At 36.7% G+C, this 25,677-nt stretch overlaps 1 protein-coding gene and 1 long non-coding RNA gene across 4 annotated transcripts in view; one reads left to right on the top strand and one right to left on the bottom strand.

The window, feature by feature from the left end:
- Positions 1-233: 233 nt before the first annotated feature.
- On the bottom strand, positions 234-16,362 carry LOC121876592 (cytoplasmic dynein 2 intermediate chain 1-like). 2 transcript variants are annotated; one of them, XM_042381798.1, is made up of 18 exons: positions 16,280-16,362; positions 13,460-14,075; positions 13,023-13,297; positions 12,312-12,563; positions 11,942-12,055; positions 10,641-10,924; positions 9,910-10,153; positions 8,873-9,000; positions 8,322-8,462; positions 7,817-8,056; positions 7,356-7,577; positions 6,882-7,155; positions 6,127-6,230; positions 5,259-5,476; positions 3,520-3,674; positions 2,957-3,170; positions 2,337-2,472; positions 234-2,050 (listed from the first exon to the last, which is right to left on the bottom strand). In XM_042381798.1, exons 2-18 carry the CDS (start codon positions 14,044-14,046, stop codon positions 1,925-1,927), a joined length of 3,714 nt encoding a protein of 1,237 aa, XP_042237732.1. In that variant the 5' UTR covers positions 14,047-14,075; positions 16,280-16,362; the 3' UTR covers positions 234-1,924. The 2 variants fall into 2 exon arrangements, with proteins under 2 accessions (XP_042237732.1, XP_042237733.1); XM_042381799.1 differs by having other exon boundaries at positions 13,460-14,072.
- LOC121876593 overlaps positions 16,363-25,677 on the top strand; it is a 15,997-nt gene continuing 6,682 nt past the window's right edge. Inside the window, exons 1-4 of one of the 2 annotated variants that reach the window (XR_006090782.1) lie at positions 16,363-16,777; positions 19,233-19,478; positions 20,980-21,155; positions 23,314-23,371. This is a non-coding gene — a long non-coding RNA (uncharacterized LOC121876593). The remainder of the gene's footprint in view (positions 16,778-19,232; positions 19,479-20,979; positions 21,156-23,313; positions 23,372-25,677) is intronic. The other variant, XR_006090781.1, reaches the window with a different exon arrangement.

The following is a 25,677-nucleotide window of genomic DNA, read 5'->3' as shown; positions in this document are numbered from 1 at the left end:
TGGAATTAATCCCATATGTTCTGTTGTTCACTTTCCGCGGTACCCTGTGGGTTCAATTGACCGAGTAAATTGGGGTATATATATATTATATATATATATATATATATATATATATATATATATATATATATATATATATATATATATATATATATATATATATATATATATATATATATATATATATATATATATATATATATATATCAACAAGAGAAATATTATCCTTCACAAAGGAATGTATAGTATATTTTTATGTTAATAATATATCAGTGAGCATTAATGTCCACCCTTAAATGAAAAACCAACTTCTTGTTTGACTTAAGTATATAATTACAATAGCTGAAATTAATGATAAAAACAATCATGAAATCAGAAGTACAAATAATATATGGAAAAAAATTGGCACATTCATAGTTATTTAAAGATTTATCAGCCAAACTCACTACTTTATTGAGAAGCTTTAACAGAAGATCAGGTAAACTTGGCTCCATGACTCCTCACCAGTGTAGGCACAATGAACACTGATCTTATAACTCCTCCATAAAGTATTGTATACAGTCACACCAATGAAATATAAATACTGCCTTTCCTACATTATTTTTTTTACCTCTAAGCCAAGTTCTTCACTATTACAACTTATTTACAAGTACCGTACACTCACTCCAAAAAAGTATCTTTATGGAGGGGTCCGATGAATTTCAAAATGAACATTGCAACTCTTGTCATCTCTGTATAATTATCAAATTCCTCCGTCCATTGTGTCATGTTGTCTTACAAAAATTCATAAGATACTTTTTGGAGTGAGTGTACACAACAGGGACCACTTGCATATGATCACCAATACAGCAGTGATAAAGATGAGGAACATTGCTGGAGGGAATTATATCACATGGGGAAGAATTTCTGTGAGCTCAATAAGCATCAGAAAGAGAATCATTTGTCATCAATAGAATGGCTCTGATGAACAAGATAATAATACAGTAATTTTAGAAGAGTAACATTTCTCTACTGTGTAAAATACCTGGCACATTTTGCCTAAGTAATGGACGGACAGTTAGTCTTACTTAATCCTGGACGGCCCATAAATCTTTTTCAACAAAGGAACAATGACAAGGGAGGTTAAATGTGCATTACCCCATCACATATGATCTTTCCACATTGTTTAATAAAAGAGAAGAAAAAGGTCTTAAAATATATCAATGAAATAAGCCAAGTTACTCCTACACAGTATGCTAGCCATATAGCAAACAGTGAAGAGAACTTTATCAGAGAGAAACTAAGGCTTTTGTCATCCAGGAACATTTTACTTCACTAGATCACTGCATAGATCTGCAAAGAGGACTTAATGCTGGGTACAGTACAGCATAGAGCAAATATAATACTAGTCTTTCTTTGGTTCAGTACAGTATTGATTTTCACTAGCTTTTGTTCAATAGATCCATCAAGACTCTTATAATGAACAAATTCACCTTAGGTTTATCTTACAGTAACTCTTTAAGAATTTAACATCAGTATTGCTCTTCATATCTCAGTGCTGTACAGTTTCTCTCAGTATTATATATTCAGTGCTGTATTTACCTCAACAGCTTATGATTGATCAATTATAGAGGATAACTAAACAATATCAGATTAACAGTAAAATATCAAATGTTTTTAGAATGTTTTTTTTCTTAAAATATTTAAGAATTTATATTTATCTTAACTGAACATAATTTTTAATCAAATCAAAGCAACTACAGTTTGTTCAATAAGTTGTATTTTTTATTTTATAAACACACAGGTGAAGTACTTGTTATTGAAAGATTCCTCGTCAAACTCTTATAAAATCCTCACTCATTAACTGTACAGCACATTACATACAAAAATTATATCTCTCTAAAACTGTTACTACGTCAACATGTCCTCTTGATAAACCAAAACCTTATATAATATTAACGTAATAGGTAAACCTCTCTAGTTCTGTTTTATAATCATCAACAAGCTCATAGGTGCAGAACTCTGGACTCACCTGCCTCAATTTCAGCTCTCCTTCATCACTCGCAAACACCTGCCAACAAAAATTATTAATCAAACTAATTTAATATCTGTCTCATCTATCATATCTTTCTGTCTATCTACTTGGGTTATCTATCTATCTATTTATCTATCTATCCTCCACTCCAAATATTTACTAGTACTGTACTTCCAAGATTCTGTATTTCTCTGGGGACCACAGCTTTTAATCTCAGTCATTATTCAATCATCCCAGTCTCTGTCGTCCCCTAGCTCTCCTAACTTCAACTTTGCCCATTAATATTCCACCATCACCAAACACATTGTCTGGTATAACTTACAGTGTGAACGGGATGATGAGAAGGTATCTGAGTTGGAGCTATGTGGAAGGCACTCAGGTTACCGTTCACAAGTCCCCCAGACTCCAAAGTCAACACAGGGAAGATGTCACCAGCACTCAGGTCCCATATATGCAACCTGCAACATTATGGCATCATTTAGGTCCCATATATGCAACCTTCAACATTATATTACTGGATGTTCACAAAAGGTTATGTATAACGTAATATTGTGCATTCTGGAAACCTTTTTGTGTGTCTGAAGATAAAATTGAGGAATTTCCCATTTTAATCATTTTTAGAAGAATTTGGCAAGTTGACACTCATTATTACTGTACCTATTTATAATGACATCTAGTTTTCCACTTCTTTCCCTTCATTACAATGCTGTCAATTTACTTCAGCAATTTCTTATTCAATAGTTACTTCATCTAGTAGTGTAATCTCATCTCTTTATATTTCTCGAGAGTCATTATCCCATTATATTTCTTGTACAGTACAGGACCATCATCCTATATCCAAGTAAATCTCCTACTTTTTACAATACTACCTAAGTTATTATCTGATGACCTTATCCCTGAATTGTCAATACTGTACTTTAGAACACACTGATGTAAACAGACCTTGAAAGAGAATCCAACACATAAAAGACACAGGGACGGGCAGGTGACCACTGTAAATCTACAATTGGAGACGAATCTGGAGCAGACTGCCAGGAGGTGAGAGGTCGCTCTGTGTTGACACTATGCAGGCGCACAACACCATCGCCGCTCCCCACCAGCAGGTACCGCATGTCATGTGGACACAGTGCTAGACAGAGAGCTTCACATCCAGGCTCTGTAATAATGTTCTGGCTTAAAATGGAGATAAATATTCAGATTATACCAATGAAATTCTTTTTTGTTTTATCAGTCTCTTACTACACAGTTTCATTAATCTCTTTGGTGTTTCATAATTGTTATTAACTTTCTCTAGCAACTTAATTTGTACCTTAACTTCAGTTTCCTGCAACACACACTTAGACAAACTTCCACTAAATATTTACTTACTGAACTGTAAGTAACTTATTATTTGCAGAATGCTCAAACATCTCCAACTGAATTTTCCATGTATGTTTAGTTATCAAGCTGTCATATATAATAAATTAATGTAAACAGTTGTGGTAAAGTAAATACCAGATACTGACCAATTTCTGGTACATAAGACTTGGGGTGAATCTTGTGGGTGTGGCGTGAACAGCGAGCTACGGCACCACTTCCAGTGGCTACGTAAAGCTGACCAGAGTCATTAGGATCTAATTCTAGCTTATGACATGTGATGCCTCCTGCCAGCAATGTCTCACTGAAAAATAATAAATAAAATAAATCTTTCCAACACAAAAGATATCTTTCTCTCTCCCTTAAGTAATGTCCAAGTAATTCGTATCCTTCTTCAGCTCAGTTCTAAGCTTACTGGATACAATATATTCTTCAATTAATTTCCAACTTTAAACAATAAGAAAATATTTCAAAAGTTATTACATAATTAATTATCAAAATGACAGTTTTCTTACCCCAGAATCTTAATTAGTGTGCTGAGGATTACTGTCCCTATACTGTCCCTATACCGAGATATGTTATAAAAACTCAAAATTTTCATAAAATTTGCTAAAACTGTCAGGGGTTACTTTAGTGTCTTTTGGGATTAAAAACACTTTTTCTCTTAGAACAGGAAATTAACCCATTTACTTGAGTTAACTCCTCCAGATACAAAAAGTATCTAGAGATTACAGGAAGTGGGTACAATACTGTACTCTATATTTGAAAATGAGTTAAATATTTTCAAGGGTCATTAGCACAACTACCGGTAACCTAATCACCCAAATGACAACTTTTTTAATCTCGGATTGTTAACCAGTGTCCAGGCATAACTACACAGTATAGTACAGCACAGCTTTGAAACCAGGTCTCAGAAAACCAGACATTTTCTACCCTAGGCTAGTTTCAATTTTCTTCCTTTGCTTCGTCAAGTTTTACTGCCATACACTTATACAAACTCAGTGAAAGATTAATTTTGTTTACTTCTTAAATAACAAAATAAAGAAACTTATCATTACATACATACTGTAAATAAAAATACCCGAAATATTGCCTATTTAGAGGTGAGAATTCCCTAAAAGCAAGTGAAATGGGTTTGTTTATGTCCCACAAGCTTCTAGTGAGTCACACAGTTGTTCCGAGACCAGAAATAAATAATGTTTGACCGAAAAATCAACCCTATACCTTGATTATCTTTATTTACAGTCATTTATACAGTACAGATACAAGTGTATACAGTCAACCCTCACTTTACGCGTTTCCACGTTTACGTGGTACCCTACCGAACACGGAATGCTCACTTTCCGCGGTGTGTGTACCCTTTTACTCGGAGAGCGGCGTTAGCAGGGTGCGCACAAGGTCGCCCAGTCATCAAAACATTACCGAGTTCTTCACCCACCACAGCCGGCCTAAGTCAGTGATAGTGATAATGATAGTGAGGATATGGACTTATATGGACTTTGAGGGGTTTGACAAAGAGGCCCTGCAAGCCTCTGTGGTGGATAGTGATACAAGTGATACAGGTGAGGGCCAATAATCTGCCCTCTGCCTCGGAACCAACCCCCCATACCCGTGTGCCCAGCCATCTTTTCTACTGATGTAAGTATTAAAAAAACCTAATATTATTGACATTTCTCTTAATTATTAATTGTGTGTGCATACCATCATAAAATTAAGAAGTTATTTTTACTACAACGTAGGTATTGTGTCTGAAAAAGTGGAGTTTGGGGTCGGCCCAGTCTCTATTTCAATTAATCCCATATGTTATGTTGTTCACTTTACGCGGGCCGCCGTGGGTTCAATTGACCGCGTAAAGTGAGGGTTCACTGTATTTGCTATTTATATTTACCCATAAAGTGTAGTTGCCACATTAATAGTTGCAGCACGATTAACGGCAATTCTTGCCCATGGAGCTGCACCCAGGTGTGGCGACACACCCGCCCCACTGTTATTACTGTTATTATTGCCGTGCTTTCTGCTTAAACCAAAATCTATAACAGCACTCACAGGAGGCACACGCACAACCACCCACCATGTCACTCTCCCATCACCTGTCAGAGTCACCACCTGTCAGAACATAAGAAACTTTTGTTAAAACATTATTATAAAAAATATTTGGCTACAATTCAAGTACTGTACTGTACTTGTATAGAATCTGGTTCACACAAAATGTGTAAAATAATAATAAAAACATACCCTGTGGTACAGTTTCAGTGAAATTTCTGCTACAAAGTCATCTGCAAAAATCTCCTAAAATCATTTTGTTTTTAAATATATTGTACAATGATGAGCTTATTTTCTAACTACAAAACAATATAAGATGTTTGTATGACATAAAAACATTTACAGTAATATATCCGTTAGCCGAAATCCCTCAAACCCTGAACTTTCTGATAGCCGGAATTGAAATTTTCTCGGAAAATCGTTCCCAAAGCCGGAACTTTCTGGAAAATTCCGGCTTTGGGAAAAATTTTCCTAGGGGCACATTTTCTGGAAAATTCCAAGATATCACTGTACTTATACAGTACACTATCTTATATAAATAAACAAGGGAACAAAGAAACACAGAAAAGAAAATCAGATTGACTCAAGCTTACAGTACATACGAATGTAAAGTTTCTTCCAGGAAGAGAAGCAAACCAAGACTGACTGTGTATCTGGACCATCACATCCTTACTCATACATCAGCGACACCATAATAAATCTGTTGTACAAACCTGGAATGACCCTTCAGTTGTATCCACTTCAAGGTCTTGTTGAGAAGTAACAGTCTGAATGTCCACAATCTTACTCCCTTCACCATCACCACCATCATCACATGCTGAAAGATGCATCTTTACTTACTCTACATCAGTTTTGATGGTTTTCATAATAATTTAGAAATATGACATCACAATTACAGTATTCTATTTTCTGGGAGAAATATGAAATTTCATAAATTCAACACAGTTAGACTCCCTATTAACCGGCAAGGATAGGGCCGAGGGTGTCTCAAACATGCTGTTGTTGTGGATGAGTCGACTGTGTGGGTAAAATATCTGGCATCACATCCTTTGGCTAATTGATGTAGAAAAGCTTTGAATATATGGAATATCAGCTCAACCAATCATCTGGTTTATATAATAGTTATACTGTAAAACTGTTAATAACACAACATACATAGTGTCCTTCACTATGCCTGGGGTCATTCTTTCATTAGTGTCCAAATAAGCTAAACTAGGACACACCTGCCTTAAGGTTCTAAAACCCAACATAATACATGATCTAAAACCTTCAACACTGTACATTATACAAAATATTGGAATAAAATTTCACCAAATGAGAAAAACTGGTCAGCATAACTAAAAACAAACATGACTTCAATACTTTCCTGGGTGAGGTGATAAGCTCAAGATAAAGTCATTAAACTTTGTAACAAAATAATATAAAACAGAAATACAAAACCATAATAATAAAACTTGAATTTACTGACCAGTGACAAAAGAAGGTACTCTGACTCTCCAGTTTACACCATCAATGTCAGTTTTGAGTGTGTGGAACTGGAGTGGTTCTCTCAGGTCCCAGGCTGCCAGGGAACCATCTTCTAGCCCAGTTAACACCAGGGATGGCCGAGACGGACTGAATGTGGCAGCTGTAGGTGCAGCACGACAACATAACAGGTGTTGTGGCCGGGATGGTTCCTGCACCGTCCATATACACACAAGTCCACTTTCGCTTAATTCTCCATCATCTTCTTCTTCTTTTTCCTGTCAAGTTAATTAAAATCAGAATAAAATATTGAGAAATATTTTAGCATCTGCTGCATTTATCTTTTATCATAATGGTGTTTTTTATTGTACCACTGATAAATTCACTTCATCATTCATACACTTTTACCATGATGATGTTAATTGCACCAATGATAAGCCCATTTCAGCATACACACAGTACTATACTTTAGTCTCACCAAAACTCTGTAGCCATGCCCTGAGAGAAGCACCGTTGATTCCACGGCACAGAATTGTGCGAAAGGTATTGGTCGTCCCTCCAGAAGAGAGTTAATACTAGCACCCAGAGGTATAGGAGGATGTGAGAAGCCAAGACCTTCTCCTGAGCTGGACGATGGGTCGAAGTTGTCTGCTTCTGCTATGTCCCACACTAGCTCCTCCTCTAATATTGCCAACATTACCTGCAACACAAATTAGCAGTATGACCCACCTAGTACCTATTTACAGAATGGGCTTGACTTATACTTTAAAAAGGTCACTGATTATGTAATGCCCCAGATTTCATACACATTGTTCCATCCCAAACTGGAGTTAGAGATCGGTAAAATGATATATTATAGATAAAGTCTAAATGTATACAAAGTAAATGATTGATTATTGACTCAAGTAAATATTGGTGGAACATGTCATCCTTAGCTACCTGTGATGATGAACTGAGGAATGAAGTGAGTCTGGCAGTGTTGGAGCTCTTGCTTGATGCACTGGAATAGTCAACAAGATCCATGTCCCCACCCACTCCCATGTAATCCTCTGGTCCTGGTAACTGCTCATCCTTCCCTATGCTGATATGTACAGGCTTCTGTGTCCACTTGTCGCGTGTTGTTATTTCGTCTGTTTGTACTTCCTCACACAGAGCGTCATCGTTGGTTTGTACATTAACCTGAAAGATACAGTGTATTAAACAATGATTCACAGCTTTGCCATTAGCACCTTTGGTTATTTGCTGTGGGGTTCTCTGTACATCTAGCTAACCCACACAAGAACGGAGAATGATGAAAGACAATGATGCTGATGATGGTGATAATGATGGATGGTGATGGTGATAATAAAGATGATGATCTCTGTATACCTATCTATTTAACATTGGTGGTACATAAGCAAACCCTTTTTCTACAGTGAAGGGTACAGGGGGGATATTCACACACCTGTTGTCTGTTAGAGTGACCAAAACTTGATATATAAGCCTCATAAGATATTGGAGACAGTGTGAGGAGATCCATACTGACAGCATCTAGTTGTATCATGTTCAGTAGAATCTGTCCTCGACTCATCATTTTGGATGACAACTGCAAAAAAAAAAAGGAATTTGTATATAATTATAACAGTAATGAATAGACATTAACTTGGATGAAGATGAGATAAGATTAGCATTTGATTCATAACATAGGATTATAAAAGACAAAATTAGTGGTGATTATCATGAGATTGATTGAAATTAAATACAATAACAGTACAGTAATTCACAACTATTTTACAGGGCACACAACTACAAAACTGAACCATGCTGTAATATCATTTGGGTATTTGCTGACAATTGTGACTCCTTATCTATTTCAGTGATTTTTGTGAAGGGATTGCTTAAATAAATCATGCTTATTACATATGTTTACCCTAAGCCTTCTATAAAAGGTGGACTTCATTATTAGATCACTCATAATGAATAATAACTGCTTAAACACAAAGACGTAAGACAAACCTGCGCTGCCATTTGTTTCCTCCGCGCTCCAGCAAAGTTGACAAAAGTACGAGAAGTCTTTGGTCTTTGAACTGGGGTGCGAGGTTCTTCTTGAGACTTTGGCTGTTCATAGTGTTCAGGTATGGGTTCTGCTGAGACACAAAAGTTCAATGTGGGGATGAAGTGAGCATCTTAATCAGTATAGTACAGTGGAACCTCTATATAACGGACTGTACAGAAAGGAAAATCCACTCTATCGAGGGTTCGTTAGATGTGAAACCCCCTCTAATGAATTACATGGAGAGATGCGTCCATTATAAGAAGGTTTCACTGTACAGTATCTAATGTGAAGCTTGGGTCGGTATAACAGTTTAGTTCACAGCGTACAAGAAGCTAAAGGATGATTATATGTAAGGGAGAGGAGGATTAGGGCAAGAAGCAGTTGACAAAATGATAGTATGAATAATATAATACACAATATACTGTATACTATATAAAAACAATACATACTGAATCACTGGCCAATAATATGGGTATATATGAGTGAGACTAAGTGAGAAAGACATACAGCTGTGGGCAAAACCGAGCAATAAACTAGAAAGACAAATGTGGAGATGAGAAACAACTACACTTTAAAAACAACTGGTAGAAATGAGATGTGTACAGTAATAATGAAACACTAGACCTGTACCCTGTATGATGGCATAATAACCCACTATCATGGACAGACTGTTCATGGTATATTAACTAATGACTGAGAGACCATTTGAGACTATAGGTTTTATACAATTAAGTTCTATAATGATTGACTGTAAGAAGTACAATATATGAATAATTTAGTACAGTTAATTGTTATATGATGAAATAAATGCCTTGAAAGATTGTGCAATATATGTTCCTCTACTTTACTGATGACTGCAATAAACTAAAAAAAATTTGAATTATTTGAGAAGTTATATACTGTAATACAATAGTTCCTCAATTTTTATGCAAGAGATGGATTTTCCAGTGAATGAAGATAAAAATCAACCTCACAAACTTCACAAGGTTCAACATACCCATCACAGTCACTGATTTAGGGGTCAATGAATGTTCTTCCTCTTGGTCCGGAATATCTATGCTGTTGGTTCGCTGTAAGTATTGCTCAAAGTTATTCTCCTTCTGTAACGCCTGGAGGACAGCAGCTACCTCGGGATCAACGGGCTCTATTTCACTGTCCTCATCTTCAGAGTCATCTTCAGAGTCCTCTTCTTCATCTTCTTCCACTGAACCACTGTCATCTTCAAAGTCTGATTCATAGTCCTGGAATGATGTATACAGTATTGTTTAGGTACAAATGCTCCAAAAATGTCTTTAGGTTTTTGTTTAAAAAAAAAAAATGCACTTCATTGCCTTCTCTTCCCCAACTATAAAGTCAAGTACCTATTTATAGCTGGGTAGACAGGGGGTTGGGTAAGGACATACATATTGTGGATATCCTCATAAAAATAGTTTTACAAGAAATACAAATATCTTCTGCCAGGCCAAACAACAATCAATGATCAATACACAAAAGTTCCTCGTGTACATAATAACCACAAGGCATCATCACACTTATTACAAACCTCATTTACAATAACAGCTGTTTCTCCTCTCAGTCACTCACAACTTTAGCAGTTTGCCTGACTTTGAAAATTCTCTTTCATAATGCATCTTCATACAACCATTTTTATACACAGAAGGCACAGACATGTATAGTACTGTATTGTATGTCCTTATATATATATATCAATAAACTGTTGTATCTAACCTCAAAATCCTCCTCATAGTCATAATCATCAGCATCATTCTCCTCAGTGACCTCCTCATACGGGGGCTTCACATAGGACACAGCTTCAGGGTTATCATACTGAGAGGTGACCGGGTAGGCTGCCTCTGTGTCGCGGAGTGAGAGACTTTCATCCTCCATCCCTGCCGTGTATTTGTTCATCTCTTCCTCCTCCACCTCGTCCACTTCCACCATTTTTGATGATATCGATTCCTCGATGTCGACTTCATCTCCGCTTAAATCTCGAGGTGATGACAGCGAGATTCCTGGAATGAACAATTATAAATACAAAATATAAAGATGATTGAAAACAGTAAAATCATCCTGGAAGTATCACTCTCATGGCTTCATTGTTGTTCATTCTCCAAGTTTCTTTCACGTGATGACGGTTTAACATTACTCCTTCCAACGGGGATATGTGAGATCAGTGTTTCAGGTTAACTGTCTGTACATATCTACAGTAAACTCTGTTCTATCCAATTCCCAGCTGCATGAACTACAGGGTGTTCTGTAGAAATGGAACTACTGTAAATGCTGTAGAGTTTAGTTGGGATTTTGAATAAGTGAAATTATCATATTTATTTACACAGGGAGTTAGGGTCAGAGTTGAATCTGGTTAGGGTTAGGAAATAACATTTTTCAAGCGATAAATTAATAAATTATTGTACGTGTATTTTATTTCTTAATCCTTAATAATAACAACCCTATCCGTATTTATTCCATTGATACAGAATATCCTGTATTGTACAAAATCTTCATAATCCTCACAAAAATCACCCCTCCTGTGAGATGAAATCTTTAAATACCTGTATATTGGAAAAATAACCCAAAATATTCCAAAGACTAGTTGGAAGTGCAATGTTTTGTGGAAATTACAACATCACGAAGTAGAAAGATGTTACAACACTAATATGTCTTAAGAATACAACAAATTTTAATAACTTCCTCTTAAAATATATGTACCGATTAATTTAACATGGCAGCAGAGATGTTATGATGTGGAAGAATAAGAAATTATATCTTTAACCCCTTCAGTATACGAGACCACTTTTAATAATATAATTGGTTAACATCAGATGATTTGATTCAACACAAGGGGTTAAGGACATGCCACACTAACAAGGATACCAAAGTATTAAAACAGATATAAATATTTAACGTACTTTATGCAAGAGGTTAGTCCGTTAGATTGCTGTCTGTTATATAGAGGTTTCACTGGACTATATATTAATATTTTCACCATAAAAACAAGAACTGTAAAGCCACAGCACTGCATACTTTACCTGACTCCATTGTCTCGAGGCTGTTCTGGGTGTGTTCCACGACCTCCACCTCCTGCTTACTGGGCAGCTCACTCATAGTTGCCGGTATTATACTCACCCCCTCCACACCTGAGTCTGTAAGGTTAGATCAGGTTAATTAATACTCTCTAACATACTCTATAACAAAATTCTAATTTACATTTTCCTTATTCAACTGAAGGTGATTAAAATTATCTCAAACTAAAGGTGTGAACTACTCATCTGTGTCTATAGAGGAATGTTTACAAATGTGCCGATGATGATGATGACTATAAAAAACTTTGTTGGCAGTATAATATGACAAACTTATAGTGCTGCTGCTACTACTACCAATTATTATAATAATAATTACCTTGAGCTTCAACATCAAAATCCTCATTATTTGGCACAATGCTGCGCTCTTTCTCAGACGACTTCCCCTTTGACCCAGAGTTCTTCTCTTTCCTCCGCTCCTCCTTGTTCTTCTTTTCTTTATTCGACTTCCTGTTGTCTTTGTCTCTCTCAGGACGAGTTTTATCAGACGAGGTCCTTTCTTTGCTGTCTTGTTCATTGCTGCCTGTACTTCTCCCAGTCCCAGGGTCTCTTTGACTAGATGAACCTTCCCCTAAAAATAAACAGAAGAACATGTACATTATTGAGGTATTCTTAAACTAAAAGTATATACACCATGTCAAAACTCTCTAAACATTTATGGATTCTAAATTTTTTGAAAATTTATTTGATTCTAAATACTGTATTGTAAACATTTAATTAATTCTAAATACAATATTGTAAATGTTTATTCTGATTTTAAATTCTGTAAACATTTATTCTAATTCTAAAGTTTCACCCAATATGAAGCAAAAACATAATTGACAGAATGTTCAATCTGCTATTTCTTGCTATAAAGCACGACAAGGAACTGAGATAATAAAAATGCTTGAAATATGATAAAATTTAATTTAATATTCATTAAATGTCACTTAAATGTTTAATTTCTAACAGTTCTACTTGTAAATGTCAACGAAGCAAAAATAAAAATTCCTCCCACCTGTATAGTACCTCAACAGTGAGAACTCTTTACCTCTGCGGCTCTTGGAGTTACTGGACCTTTCCTTCCCTCTCTCTCGGTCACCAGAAGTGTTGCTCTCCCGTTTGTCAGCACGATCACTCACTGGTTTCTTCCCTCTACTCTGACTGGACGAGGCTTTGTCCCCTCTAGGGGGCCTGGAGGACAGTTTCTCCCCCTTCACTACACCATTTTCTAGTTTTTCTCCTCTGCTTGGTTCCCGTCGTCCTCTGCTTGGCTCCCGTCGTCCTCTACTTCTGTCTTCTGTGTTTGAACTTTTGCGATCAGACCTTCAAGAAATTAAAATTCAATTTATCTTTACTTAATAATGTTCATGTAAATATTTATTAATAGCAAGGGCAGTTTATGTTAGATGTAACAATAACAAATAATCCAGGGAATTTCAACTGATAAAATACTGCATAGTCATCTTGTGATGTAGTGGGTCTTACTTGCTGCTACTGGCTGTTGTCTTGGTGCTGCCGGGTGTTGGTTTCTCTAGCGCTGGACGAGTTCTGGAGGTAGAGGACACTGCTGGCTTTGTTCTGGATGAGGTGGATGGAGCTTTCGAGGTAGATGATGATGATTTGGGTGTTGATGATGATTTAGGGGTTGATGAGGATGTTTTGGAGGTCGATGATGATGATTTGGGTGTTGATGATGATTTTGGTGTTGACGATGATGTTTTGGATGATGATGATGTTTTAGGTGCAGGTGTCTTAGAAGATTTGGTTGATGGTGATGGTGCTTTAGATGTTACACCTTTGGTTGATGATGATGCTTTGGATGTGGATGCCGCTGGGGTTTTTGATGTGGATGCCCCTGGGGTTCTTGATGTGGATGCCCCTGGGGTTCTTGATGTGGATGCTCCTGGGGCTCTAGATGTGGATGCCCCTGGGGTACTTGATGTGGATGCCCCTGGGGTCCTTGATGTGGATGCCCCTGGGGTCCTTGATGTGGATGTTTTGCTTGTAGATGTTTTGGTTCTTGTTTTGTCTGCACCACCTGATGGCTTTTGTGGTTTTTCTCTTTCCCTCATTTTCACTCACACTCCTCTCTCTCTTACTGCTGAAACACAGATAAATTTAGACATTTATTGAAAGAGGAATGATGTGTTTTATTCACACAGATAATAACAAATCCTGAATACACAAATAAGAAACAATTGTTATTAATAAGAAGCGGCGTGTGAAGAAATGTTTATTCCTTACTCAGCCTGGTAGTGAGAGGGTTACTGTTATACTACTGTACTGTATTGTATAAATAATATAAGCTGCTGCTGGTTTTTCATGTTTATTAAATGGAAGTGTTAATGTCTATGAAGTGCATCATTCATCTCTCAGTGCATGATCTGGACAAGATAATACTGTATATTTTAATCTCTTTCAAGTGAACTTCACATGATCTGCTTTGACCAATTAGAGGACAGTTCAGATCTCTTTTACTTCCTTTTATCCTCTTCACCACTGATCGGCTCGTTAGCCGCTTGGGTGATCGGTCAAGTCTCTGTTACACACTGTTGGCAAGTACTGGGCATGCACCGGCTCCTGAATGTACCTGAACCTGCTCCAGTGTTGGTCAAGTCTTGTCTTGAAAGAGCTCACACTTGGTGCCGTCACAACACTTTCTGGTAGATTGTTCCAAGAGTTCACAACTCTCACTCCGAAAAAGTTTGCCCTCACAGTTTTCTGGACTTGCGGCTTCTTAAATCTTGAGCTGTGACCCCTTGTGGGGTGGGCGTCCGCCAGCTCCAAGTAAGGACACTCGACTGAGTAGTGCCCCTTGAGATGCTTATACACCTTAATTAGGTCCCCTCTTGTCCGTCTGTAGTATAAGCTAGGCAAGTTCAGGCGCTCCAATCTCTCAGGGTAGCTGAGGTGCCGAAGTGCAGGCACCAGTCTGGTGGCCCTCCTTTGAACATTTTCAACCAACTGACAGTCCCTAGCATATCTCGGGGACCAGACGGGGTGACAGTACTCCAGATGGGGAAGCACTTCACTCTTGAAGATCGTTACGAGGGTCGGACCATCTAGATATCTGAACGACCTTATAAGACCCAATAAATTATTTGCCTGATTTACCTTCTTCTCGCAATGGCCCGAGAACTTCAGCTCATTGTCAACATACACACCTAGGTTCCTTTATGCATGAGCAAAAATTTAATCGAGATATATTCAGTTGTATTATGCCTTTATCAGGACCTAAACATCAGAAACATGCAAAAAGAAGAAGAGATTCCATTTTCCTCTGCCGTAGGTAAGGAAAGGCTAGGTAAGATTTTTAAAGTTTTTTTTTAACCCCACATTTAACTTCATCTTCAAAAGCCCTGCCCACTTTGTGCAAATTATTACCAAAAGAAATAAAGGTTGTTTTCATTAAAATCACAATGAAAAACATAAGAAAAATATTTTTCCCTCTTCAGATTCCCATTATGGTATAAAATGAACCTTTACCCAGCACAGTATATGTACCCTGATTTGCAGGAAGCATGTTAAGAATGTAAACATTGGAAAACCCAAAACAGGAAATTTAGCATTCCTCCAACCATTTATTTCTTTCCTTGAGGTAAGAAAAAGTTTCCTTTAACAATTTTCGCGATAGTGGCTTCTCCCCACGAGTCTGACACAATCCCAACCTAACATAGCATTAGGGAGTTTATCATCACGTGAAATAAGCGGAGGTTTTTAAACTTCATGATATCTAATTATACTCATCTTTACCTGCTTTAACCAATTAGTTAAGCTATAATCAACTTAAAAGTCTTAGAATATAACAGCCTAATGACGGATACAACATTAAACTTCTCCACCATGAAGAAAATAGTATCTACCTGATCCTCATCACACACCTGACCCTGAACTGTGGATCAATACACAATAAGGTAAGTACAACTGGCAATGGTTTAATAACACAATATGATAAAACAACAACATCCCTAATGGCACCTATATTGTCTACTGTATATATAAATCAATAAACACTCACCAAAAATAAGACATAATCACAAGGTTACCATAGCAACAAGTATAGGTACTTCAACCCTTAACAATCCTAAATATATAACTAAAGCTCATTTATCTCACCTAAAATTACCCTTAATAAATATCAACACCATTTAAAAGTAACTATGTTAATATGAACATCTAACAAGATAAATTAAGTTTAATATCAACTAAATCCATCTTGTACATAATATTTCCCATAATTCTACCTAATATAGCCATAAAAGTCACATATTAACACATTATTGTATCTTCTATTATAATATTTACCTTTTGGGTGTTTAATTAAAGGGTTTATAAGAAGAACAACACATTTAAAGGACCACACCACTACCTGCCTCTCCCGCCTCAGGAATCTCCCACAACACACCTGGCCCGGGACACCTGAGCCTCGCCTCCCGCCACACACCTGCTGGCCCGGGACACCTGAGCCTCAACACACCTGGCCCGGGGACACCTGAGCCTCAACCAAACACTACTGTATATACATAAAGATAGGAAAGAGGACTAAAATGTTGGGCTCATTGGGTCCCAAGAAGTGCTGAGCCAAAACGATAAATAGTGCAGTAACTCCTACCAGGTGTTGGATGAAGCTGGAGAGGAAGAGAAGAGGAAGGACGAGGAAAGAGAAGAGGAAGGACGAGGAAGAGAAGAGGAAGGACGAGGAATGAGAAGAGGAAGGACGAGGAAGAGAAGAGGCAGGATGTTGTGCATGGAGAAGAAGGGCAGGTGTACAGACCCTGCCCAGTGGTAGTTAGGGACAGCCAGGTGAGGTTGTTAGATAAGACTTTTTGTTGAAATAATAAGATGCTTTGAGTGTTTGTATTTGTCGCAGTTTGGAAGAGATGAATCTTTTGTCTTCTTACTAATTATAAAGTATTTTTTATGACTGAGTAAACTTATAAATAGACCTTATTAATGTTGTATAGCCGTAAATGTCCCTCAGTAATGAAAGCCAAATATGAGGTCAAGTGAACATTTCTGCCTAGACTTTGCCTTGTTTCTCTAATATGCAACCAATAGTCTTGCCCTATTTTATTATGTACAGTATATGGCTTATGATAACATGAAAGGCTCTAAAGGTTAGCCAAAATTAAATGATATGCGTAAAATATGGATTACAATTAACTTGATTAATAGGGGCATATAAAACTCCTTTTTCATTCTTAGGCCAATAAATGTTTAAACGTGGGGCCTACTTAATTTAGTTAGAACATGGGGAATATTTAAATAAGAAATTATACCAATAGGTTATAGGTTTGGTTTGGCTAGGCTATGTTATGTTAGGTTAGGTTAGGTTAGGTTAGGTTAGGTTAGGTTAGGTTAGGTTAGGTTAGGTTAGGTTAGGTTAGGTTAGAGAATGTGTACATGATTTTTTTGGTGAGTGTCAGGCTGTCAGTAAGACACTTTGTCTAGCAGCTACCTTAGGCCTAGTTCCAGACTTTCCATGAACAGTATCAGAGGGTAGAGTATTAATTTAAGAAAATTTACGGCTAATCCGATATATTTTCAGGTTTTAAATTGTTGTTTTTGTATGAACTTGAAGACAATTCAGACCATATGACCCAAACATTGAAAGGAAAACACCATGTTCTAGGCTAAATGAGTAATTTAAGAGAAGTGATTTGCCATTTAGGTTAGGCAAGGCTATACTATCATTAACCAATTTATTTGAATTTGCCCAGAATAAGGCTATCTTATTATAGCTTATGCTTAAAGTGAGAAACGCGTAAAGTGAACAACATAACATATGGGATTAATTGAAATAGAGACCGGGCCGACCCCCAAACTCCACTTTTTCAGACACAATACCTACGTTGTAGTAAAAATAACTTATTAATTTTATGATGCACACGCAATTAATAATTAAGAGAAATATCAATAATATTAGGTTTTTTAACACTTACATTAGTAGAAAAGATGGCTGGGCACACGGGGATGGGGGGTTGGTTCCGAGGCAGAGGGCAGATTATTGGCCCTCACCTGTATCACTTGTATCAATTGTATCACTATCCACCACAGAGGCTTGCAGGGCCTCTTTGTCAAACCCCTCAAAGTCCATATAAGTCCATATCCTCACTATCATTATCACTGACTTGGGCCGGCTGTGGTGGGTGGTGGGTGAAGAACTCGGTAATGTTTTGATGACTGGGCGACCTTGTGCGCACCCTGCTCGTGCCGCTCTCCGCTTAAAAGGGTACACACACCGCGGAAAGTGAGCATTCCATGTTCGGCAGGGTACCGCGTAAACGTGGAAACGCGTAAAGTGGGACCGCGTAAAGCGAGGGTTGACTGTACTGTATATGGTTATTTGCAAGAGAAACTTTGGTGAATTTGTAGTTTGAAAAATATCTTAGAATTGTCGGTAAATTTATAGTAGTTCACACAACTCTGTTAGAAAGTCAAAACTATGTTTCTCTAGTGTTTTTTGTGTGTTTTGATTGGTTCTGACCTTGATTTCCGTCGGAAATTGCCTGTTTTTTAGTTATTGCCCCCTTCTACCCCCAACAAGATAGGGGATCCTGTTGGAAACCGGAGTTTTGGGTGCGAGAGAGAAACAAGCTTTTTCCGATAAAGTTCTTGGCCCAGTGAATACAAAACACACCCAAAAACACTAGAAAAACATATAAACCTAACCTTTTGGGGGTAAAGTTTTACTTATGGACACGAGTCCCTAGGAGTTGACGAATCAGCTGGTTGAGCGGCTGGTTCTTTCTTGAAAAAGGTCATGATTGGTAGTTGTTTCCTCTTGGCTTTGAGGTTTTTTAACATAAACTGGTAGGGAAACGGTACTTGGTTGCCTTCTCGGACCGTCTTAAGGCTCCGTCCTTTTTGTTGCTATACCATAATTTCTTTTGCTTCATATTCCTCAGCACTTTTTACCAGCTCTTCCAAATCATATTCTGTCAGTTACTCTCCATGCCCATAATAATAATATTAATAATAAAGAACTATAAATACAAAATTGAAAAAAAAGATCAAAAGTGAGAAATGATATACTGTATGTATGTTGTGTTGTCAATGGTAAGAGAAACAATTGAGACCCTGCAATTGCGTGTAAATGAAGCAGAAAGTTAGGAACTCAGATGAAAGAATGGCTAACATAAAGATTAGACACCCTAACTTATTTCACTTGGTGATTAAACACTTTATTGCAAACCTAACTCAACCTAACTTAACCCCCCATGCTCTTTATATTAATATAAATTTTCGTTTATCACAGGAGATGAATACTGTCAAACCGTCTGGTCCCCGAGATACCTGTATGGTAGAAACTGTCAGTTTATTGAAATTTCCAAAGGAGGGCCACCAGACTGATGCCTCCACTATGGCACCTCGGTTACCTAGAAGGATTAGAATGCCTGCAATTGCCTAGCTAATACAGTACTTAAGGCGGGCAAATGGTGACTTAATTGAGGTTTATAAACAGCTGAAAGTGCCCACTACCACCACTACCATCTATGACAAGGTAAATTGTAGGGGCAGCTCTCATACCTTATACAGTAGGGTCGGGATATATCGCGAATTTATATACCGGGTAATGATTTTTTTATATCGCGGCCACCAAAATTGTCAACATTTTCTTATATTATAGCAATAATTTTTTTTTTTTCACGAGGGAAATCGGGCAGGAAATATTTCAAATGTACCGCCATGGCAAACAAATGCGTTATTTGCTCACCAGAGGCGCCACAGTGGCTGCTCACTCACGCAATCACGCTCGCCTGCTCAGTCTTTCTGAGTGAGTGACGAGAAAGCAGCCGACTGCTGCAGATTACGACTTCTAAGGTGAGCGTAAATGGGTTTCTAGTGATGTGAAGTGAAGATAATGGAAAGCTTAATAGAAAAGATTTAATACTGTAACTAATATTTTTGGTGTGTTCGTTTATGATCGTTAAGTGAGGGTGGCAGTGTGTCGGCTGTTGTTCTTGGGATGACGCGTCAACTGCTGAGTCTGGTGCAGATTCCAATTTCTAAAGTGAGTGTAAATGGGTTGCTAGTGACATGAAAAGTGAAGTAAAGATAATGGAAAGCTTAAATGGAAAAGATTTAATACTGTAACTAATATTTTTGGTGTTCGTTTATGGAGGTGTGGGATTGTCAAGTGAGGGTGACAGTGTGGCGTCTACTGCCGAGTCTGGTGTTCCCAGGATGGTGCGTCAGCTGCCGAGTCTGGTGTTCCTTGATATTGATATTGAAATATCCTGTTGTTCCCGTGTCTAGTGTTCATTGGTGCTTTAGTTAGACAGAAAATGAACTCGTTAAGTCAAGTTTAGTCACTCTTTTCGGCCTCCAGAACCTAACCCTATTTTCCCCATTGATTACATGTAATTATATATCATGATTTGGTATATAGCGAACATCGTTGGACCCCATCTCGTGATATATCCCGACACTACTGTACAGGAAATCTTTGTATTTGTCATGACTATTCCTGTTAGCCATTTGTTATTCTGTCTTTGTATCTATCTTTCTGTCCTCTTTTTTATCTATATCTGTCTATCTATCTACTTATACGTGTTTCTCTGTCTGTCATTACCGGTATGTTTCTTTCTGCATATCTATCCATATCGGTCAATTTATCTATAACTATCTATCTATCTACTGTACTTTATATATCTTACGTATACAGTATCTGTCAGTATCTATTTATTTACATATTTCCCTCTCTATTCCTGTGTCTATTAGTCATTTTATATATATCTATCTACAAGTATCTGTCTTGACTACAGTACTGTATTTGCTACAATATTAAATTTACTGTATGTCTGTACCACTAATTTAGCTTGGAATATTGAGGAAAAAATTACTAAGTTTCTCAAGCATGCAAGGTTTACAGTCCCAAGAAAGTTCACATAAACCAAACTTACATATAACAAACAACTATTGTACTGGATGACTCTTAATTCATGGACACATTTTATTCATAAACAGTTGTGTATATTATTATTCTTTTTTGTTCGTTACAGATAAGTTTAGATGAAAATGAAAACTGAAGCAAAAAGCAGAAGCCTTAAGAACACACGTATGACAACTGACTGTGTGGTGGATGTTAATTACAGAAGACAACAATTTATACCAGCTGACTTTAAACTGAATTGTTGACAGTTCCACCACCACCACTACCATCAACACTCCTGGCAAGGTAAATTATAGGAGCAGCTCTCGTACCCTATAGAGTAAATCTTTGTGCCTCTCAAACTCTCAAGACAATTTGTCATAACTGTGTATCTGTCTGTCTGCCTTTTTATATCTTTCTATCTTATCTGTTTGCTTATGTGTGTCTGTCTCATTGTATGTGTCTTATTGTATATCGATTTGATTATATAATTTTATTCGTATATACAGTACAGTAACTATATATCCCTATACTGTATTTACCTGTCTATACTGTATGCAGGTGGGGTATGCTATAACGAATCTAATTGGTTCTAGAACCTTGTTCGTTATAACATTCGTTCGTTATAGGAGTAATCCGTTCCAGGCCCCCAAATACAACCACTTAACACTGAAAAATGTAATATAAAATTGTAAAAATTGTAAAAAAAGTGCATAAATATGCATCTAAACCCCTGAAATAACGAATATCATTAGTACTTGTAATAAAAAAACAATAAATTAGTAAAAAAAATAAAATAAATAAATAAAAATAATGTTCATTGTAGGAGTTTCATTCGTTATAGCATTCTCAATTTTATAGGTAAAACTGTTCATTATAGGAATATTCGTAGTAGAATCCATTCGTTATAGCATTCCCCACTGTATCTGTTGATTAGTCTGTCAGTACCTATCTCAGTCAGTCCATCTATCTGTTTTATCCATGTCTGTTAATCAATTTATCAAAACAGTATCTACATAATATGGTTTATCTCTATCTGTCAGTACATTATGTACAGTATTAAATTATTTCAAAGGTCATTAGTTAACACTTATTACAGTACTTTAATTTTAAAACTCTGGACCCAGATCCTTAACCAGAACATAAAGTGAACCTTTGTATGAATTCTGAACAAAATCCAAATTTTTACCTCATGTGCCGAAACGATGAGTAATTGGGCAGTCGTCATTTTCACTATAAAACGCCTTTTCTCCGGAAACTGAAAACTAACGTGTTTAAAGCTTAAAGATAGGGTTTATTGCTGCGAAAATGTATATAAGGGTGATTTAAAACTTACAGACATAACATATATGATGTTTTAAATAGTCTATATATATTAAATTACAGTACAGTACTGTATCTGTTTACAGTACAGTATTTGTATATTTTCTTTCAGTTAGTCAATCTAGTATATCTATCCATCTTTCTGTCTTAACTGCTGTATGGCCCATCATAGTAATCATACCCATAATTTAGCTGGGAATATTTATGACAAAAATTACTGAGTTTGACATGAATGCAAGGTTTACAGATCCAAGAAAGTTCACATAAACCAAACTTGCATAAAACAAACAACTATTGTACTGGATGACTATTAATTCATGTACTGTACAGTATTACCCCGCTTTACACGGTTTCACTTTCCGCGATTTCTCATTTCTCATTTACGCGGTACCTTGCCAGAACCAGACTTTCACTTTCCGCGGTGCATCTACTCATATACGCGGTGAAGTATAATTTTTTTTTTTTTTTAGCTCATAAAATTCATACAAATTACCCGGCCAGAATATAATTTACATTGCTGGAATTCTTACAATATGATGATCATTTTGAATATACACATCATGGATTTTGCATTAGACATACAAATTTTAGATCTAATGTAATAATTTGGTTTACACAAAGCAAATATTTTATCGTTTGTGCAAAATATATGAAGTTTACATTCAAAATATTCCCTGACCTGCACGGAACCCAGAAATGTCAATTATATTATCCTAACTTTAGTCTGAGGTATTATTTATTACTAAACGTTAAAATCTAGTGTTTTCACCCAAACATTTCTCAGAGAGGTAGGAGCTAGTGAGCTGGGAAGAGGGGGAGGGGGGGACTTGAGTCCATTATTTGAATGAACATTAACCTGGTGACTGTATTTCTCTTAAATATTAATTGTGTGAGCATACCATCATAAAATTAAGATGTAATTTCACTACAACATAGGTATTGTGTCGGAAAAAGTGGAGTTTGGGGGTCGGGCCAGTCTCTATTGGAATTAATCCCATATGTTCTGTTGTTCACTTTACGCGGTTTTCACTTTCCGCGGTACCCTGTGGGCTCAATTGACGCATAAATCGGGGTACTACTGTACATAATTCAATCATTAATTGTTCTGTATATTAAATGTCTTTTTTTTTTTTTGTTACAGGTGAGTTAAAGACTAAACCTTAACTAACAACTGATGCATGGAGAAACTGCTATCACAGGTGTGTGGATCTGTCTTTCTGCATACTGTATCTGTCCATATCTCAGTTTATTTATAACTATCTAACTGTTTATCTCTATGTATCTATGTCTATATATCTTTCTATCACCCTTTCAATACCTCTGTGTTAGTAAGGCTATCTTATCTGTCATCTGCCTGTCTTTAAGAAAGGTGTTAGCAGTAACTCAGTAATGTGCAGTGAGTGTGGAAGATGGGTACACAAGAGGTGCAGTGGAGTAGATGGCAGACTGCTGGATGTTGCTGACTTTTAGTGTTCTGTATGTGCAGATAATCATGAATCCTTAGCAAGGCTGGAGATACTCTACTTTGAGGATGTGTTCAGGACTGTGTCAATGAGTTCTGCTGCTTGGGTGATGTGACCAGTGCTGGCGGGGGTGCTCAGCTGAAAGAGTCAGAAATGGCTGTAGAAAGTTTAGGAAGTTGCTGCTTCTATGGTCAGCATGAAAGGATGAATGTTTACAGCTGGTGTGAGAGAAGTGTGATGTTATATAGCAGTGAAGCATGAGCAGTTGAAGAGGATGACATATGCAGTCTTGAGTTAGCTGACATGAAACTCTTACACTAAAAGATAAGAAACCCTGTTCAGAACTGAGAGGGCAGCTGGGTATTGAGAGTGTTGGTGAGGTTTTGCATAGAGGCAGGCTGAGATGGTTCAAGCAAGTGGAGATAATGGATAATACCAGTTGGCTCAAATGATGCAAGAGTAAATGTGGAAGGGAGGAGAGCCAGGGGCAGGCTATGAGTGACATGGGGAGAGGTTGAAAGAAATGACATTAGAATTAAGAACTTGACAAAAGAAACTGCAGCTAACCCACACAAGTGTGGAAAATGGCTATAAAATTATGGTGATGATGATGATTTATCTTTCTGTCTCTAGCTTTCAATCAATTTATCTATATCATTCTGTCTTAACTACTGTATTTTCTACCATATTAAACACACCCCTGATTTAGCTGGGAATACTCATGCAAGGTTTACATTTCCAAGAAAGTTCACATAAACTTTATTTGGTTAGCATGAACAAATCTTTAGATGTGAAAACTAACAATATGTTCCATGGCCTATACTGTACCTGTACTCTACTGGTAATAGATCTGGGTTCAAAATTTTCAAATTCTGTTAATTAGTGTTAATTAATAACCCTCGAACTAATAATATGCGTTCAGAATAATTAAACCGTCAATTATCCTGTGCTTGTATGTTTTAAATCACATTTACATGCACAATATTTTTCACTTTCCTGGAAAAAACGAGTTTGTCACCCTGAAAATGCTTAGGCATTCAAACAATAGATTTTGTTCAAATTTCTTTTAAACTGTAAAGGTACTGTTATGTATAGTGAACACGCTAATATTCGCTCCAGCTTATTTACGTATTAAAATAATATTTATGCAGTACTTTACCTAACCTTCCAATGTTCAAGATATGTTACTCGTTTTTTTAATAGTTTTCGGTTAAAATACTGTTATGTTAGTGATATTCTATTCATACTGTGCTTGATATAATACATTCACGGAAATGTAATATTTTTGCAACTACAATTCTGATGTCAACACAAGCGTGGTTACAGCGAGACTGACTGAGTGAGGGAGAGCTTTGCGTGTGTGTGTGTGAGGTTGCGGGAGCGGGCGGTGTCCCGTGTTCGGTGCCGCGAACGAGTTGAATGGCGCGCGATTTGAATGTACTTCAATTACTTCAATGTACTGTACAGAATATTCCTCCCGGGCAATCCGTGTATGCTAAACCTCTGTTAAATTATATATATATATATATATATATATATATATATATATATATATATATATATATATATATATATATATATATATATATATATATATATATATATATATATATATATATATATATATATATATATATTTTGGCTCACACGGTAGTTAAGAATATGTAAAAATGTGTAAATCAATCTTAATTATCTCATAAGAAATACTAAAGGAAAAGGCTAGGGAAAGGCTTCCTAAAAAATTGTTTTTGTTTATCTATTTCCTTCAATATACAGTACTTTATATTTACAATATTATAATAACAATAGTAATACAATAATAGAAGCAAACCTAATACCTGTAATACAGTAGTAAGAAAATAGATTTTAAATGAAAATTTTTGCTAACATTTTATTGATTGATGGGTAGGATGGCGTGTGGGAACTAGTGGTGGTGGAGGAGAGGTGGAGGGTTACTGGGGGAGGGAGTCATCTGAATCCGATGACAGCAGGTGATGGGGAGGAGTAGTGGAAGCTTTCGAGATGTCAGATGTCCATGGTTG

This window comes from Homarus americanus, unplaced genomic scaffold, assembly GCF_018991925.1.
Source record: "Homarus americanus isolate GMGI-L3 unplaced genomic scaffold, GMGI_Hamer_2.0 scaffold28, whole genome shotgun sequence".
NCBI classification, from domain to species: Eukaryota; Metazoa; Arthropoda; class Malacostraca; order Decapoda; family Nephropidae; genus Homarus; species Homarus americanus.
The sequence above is the reverse complement of the archived record's forward strand: the minus strand, read 5'-3'. Positions and strand labels throughout refer to the sequence as shown.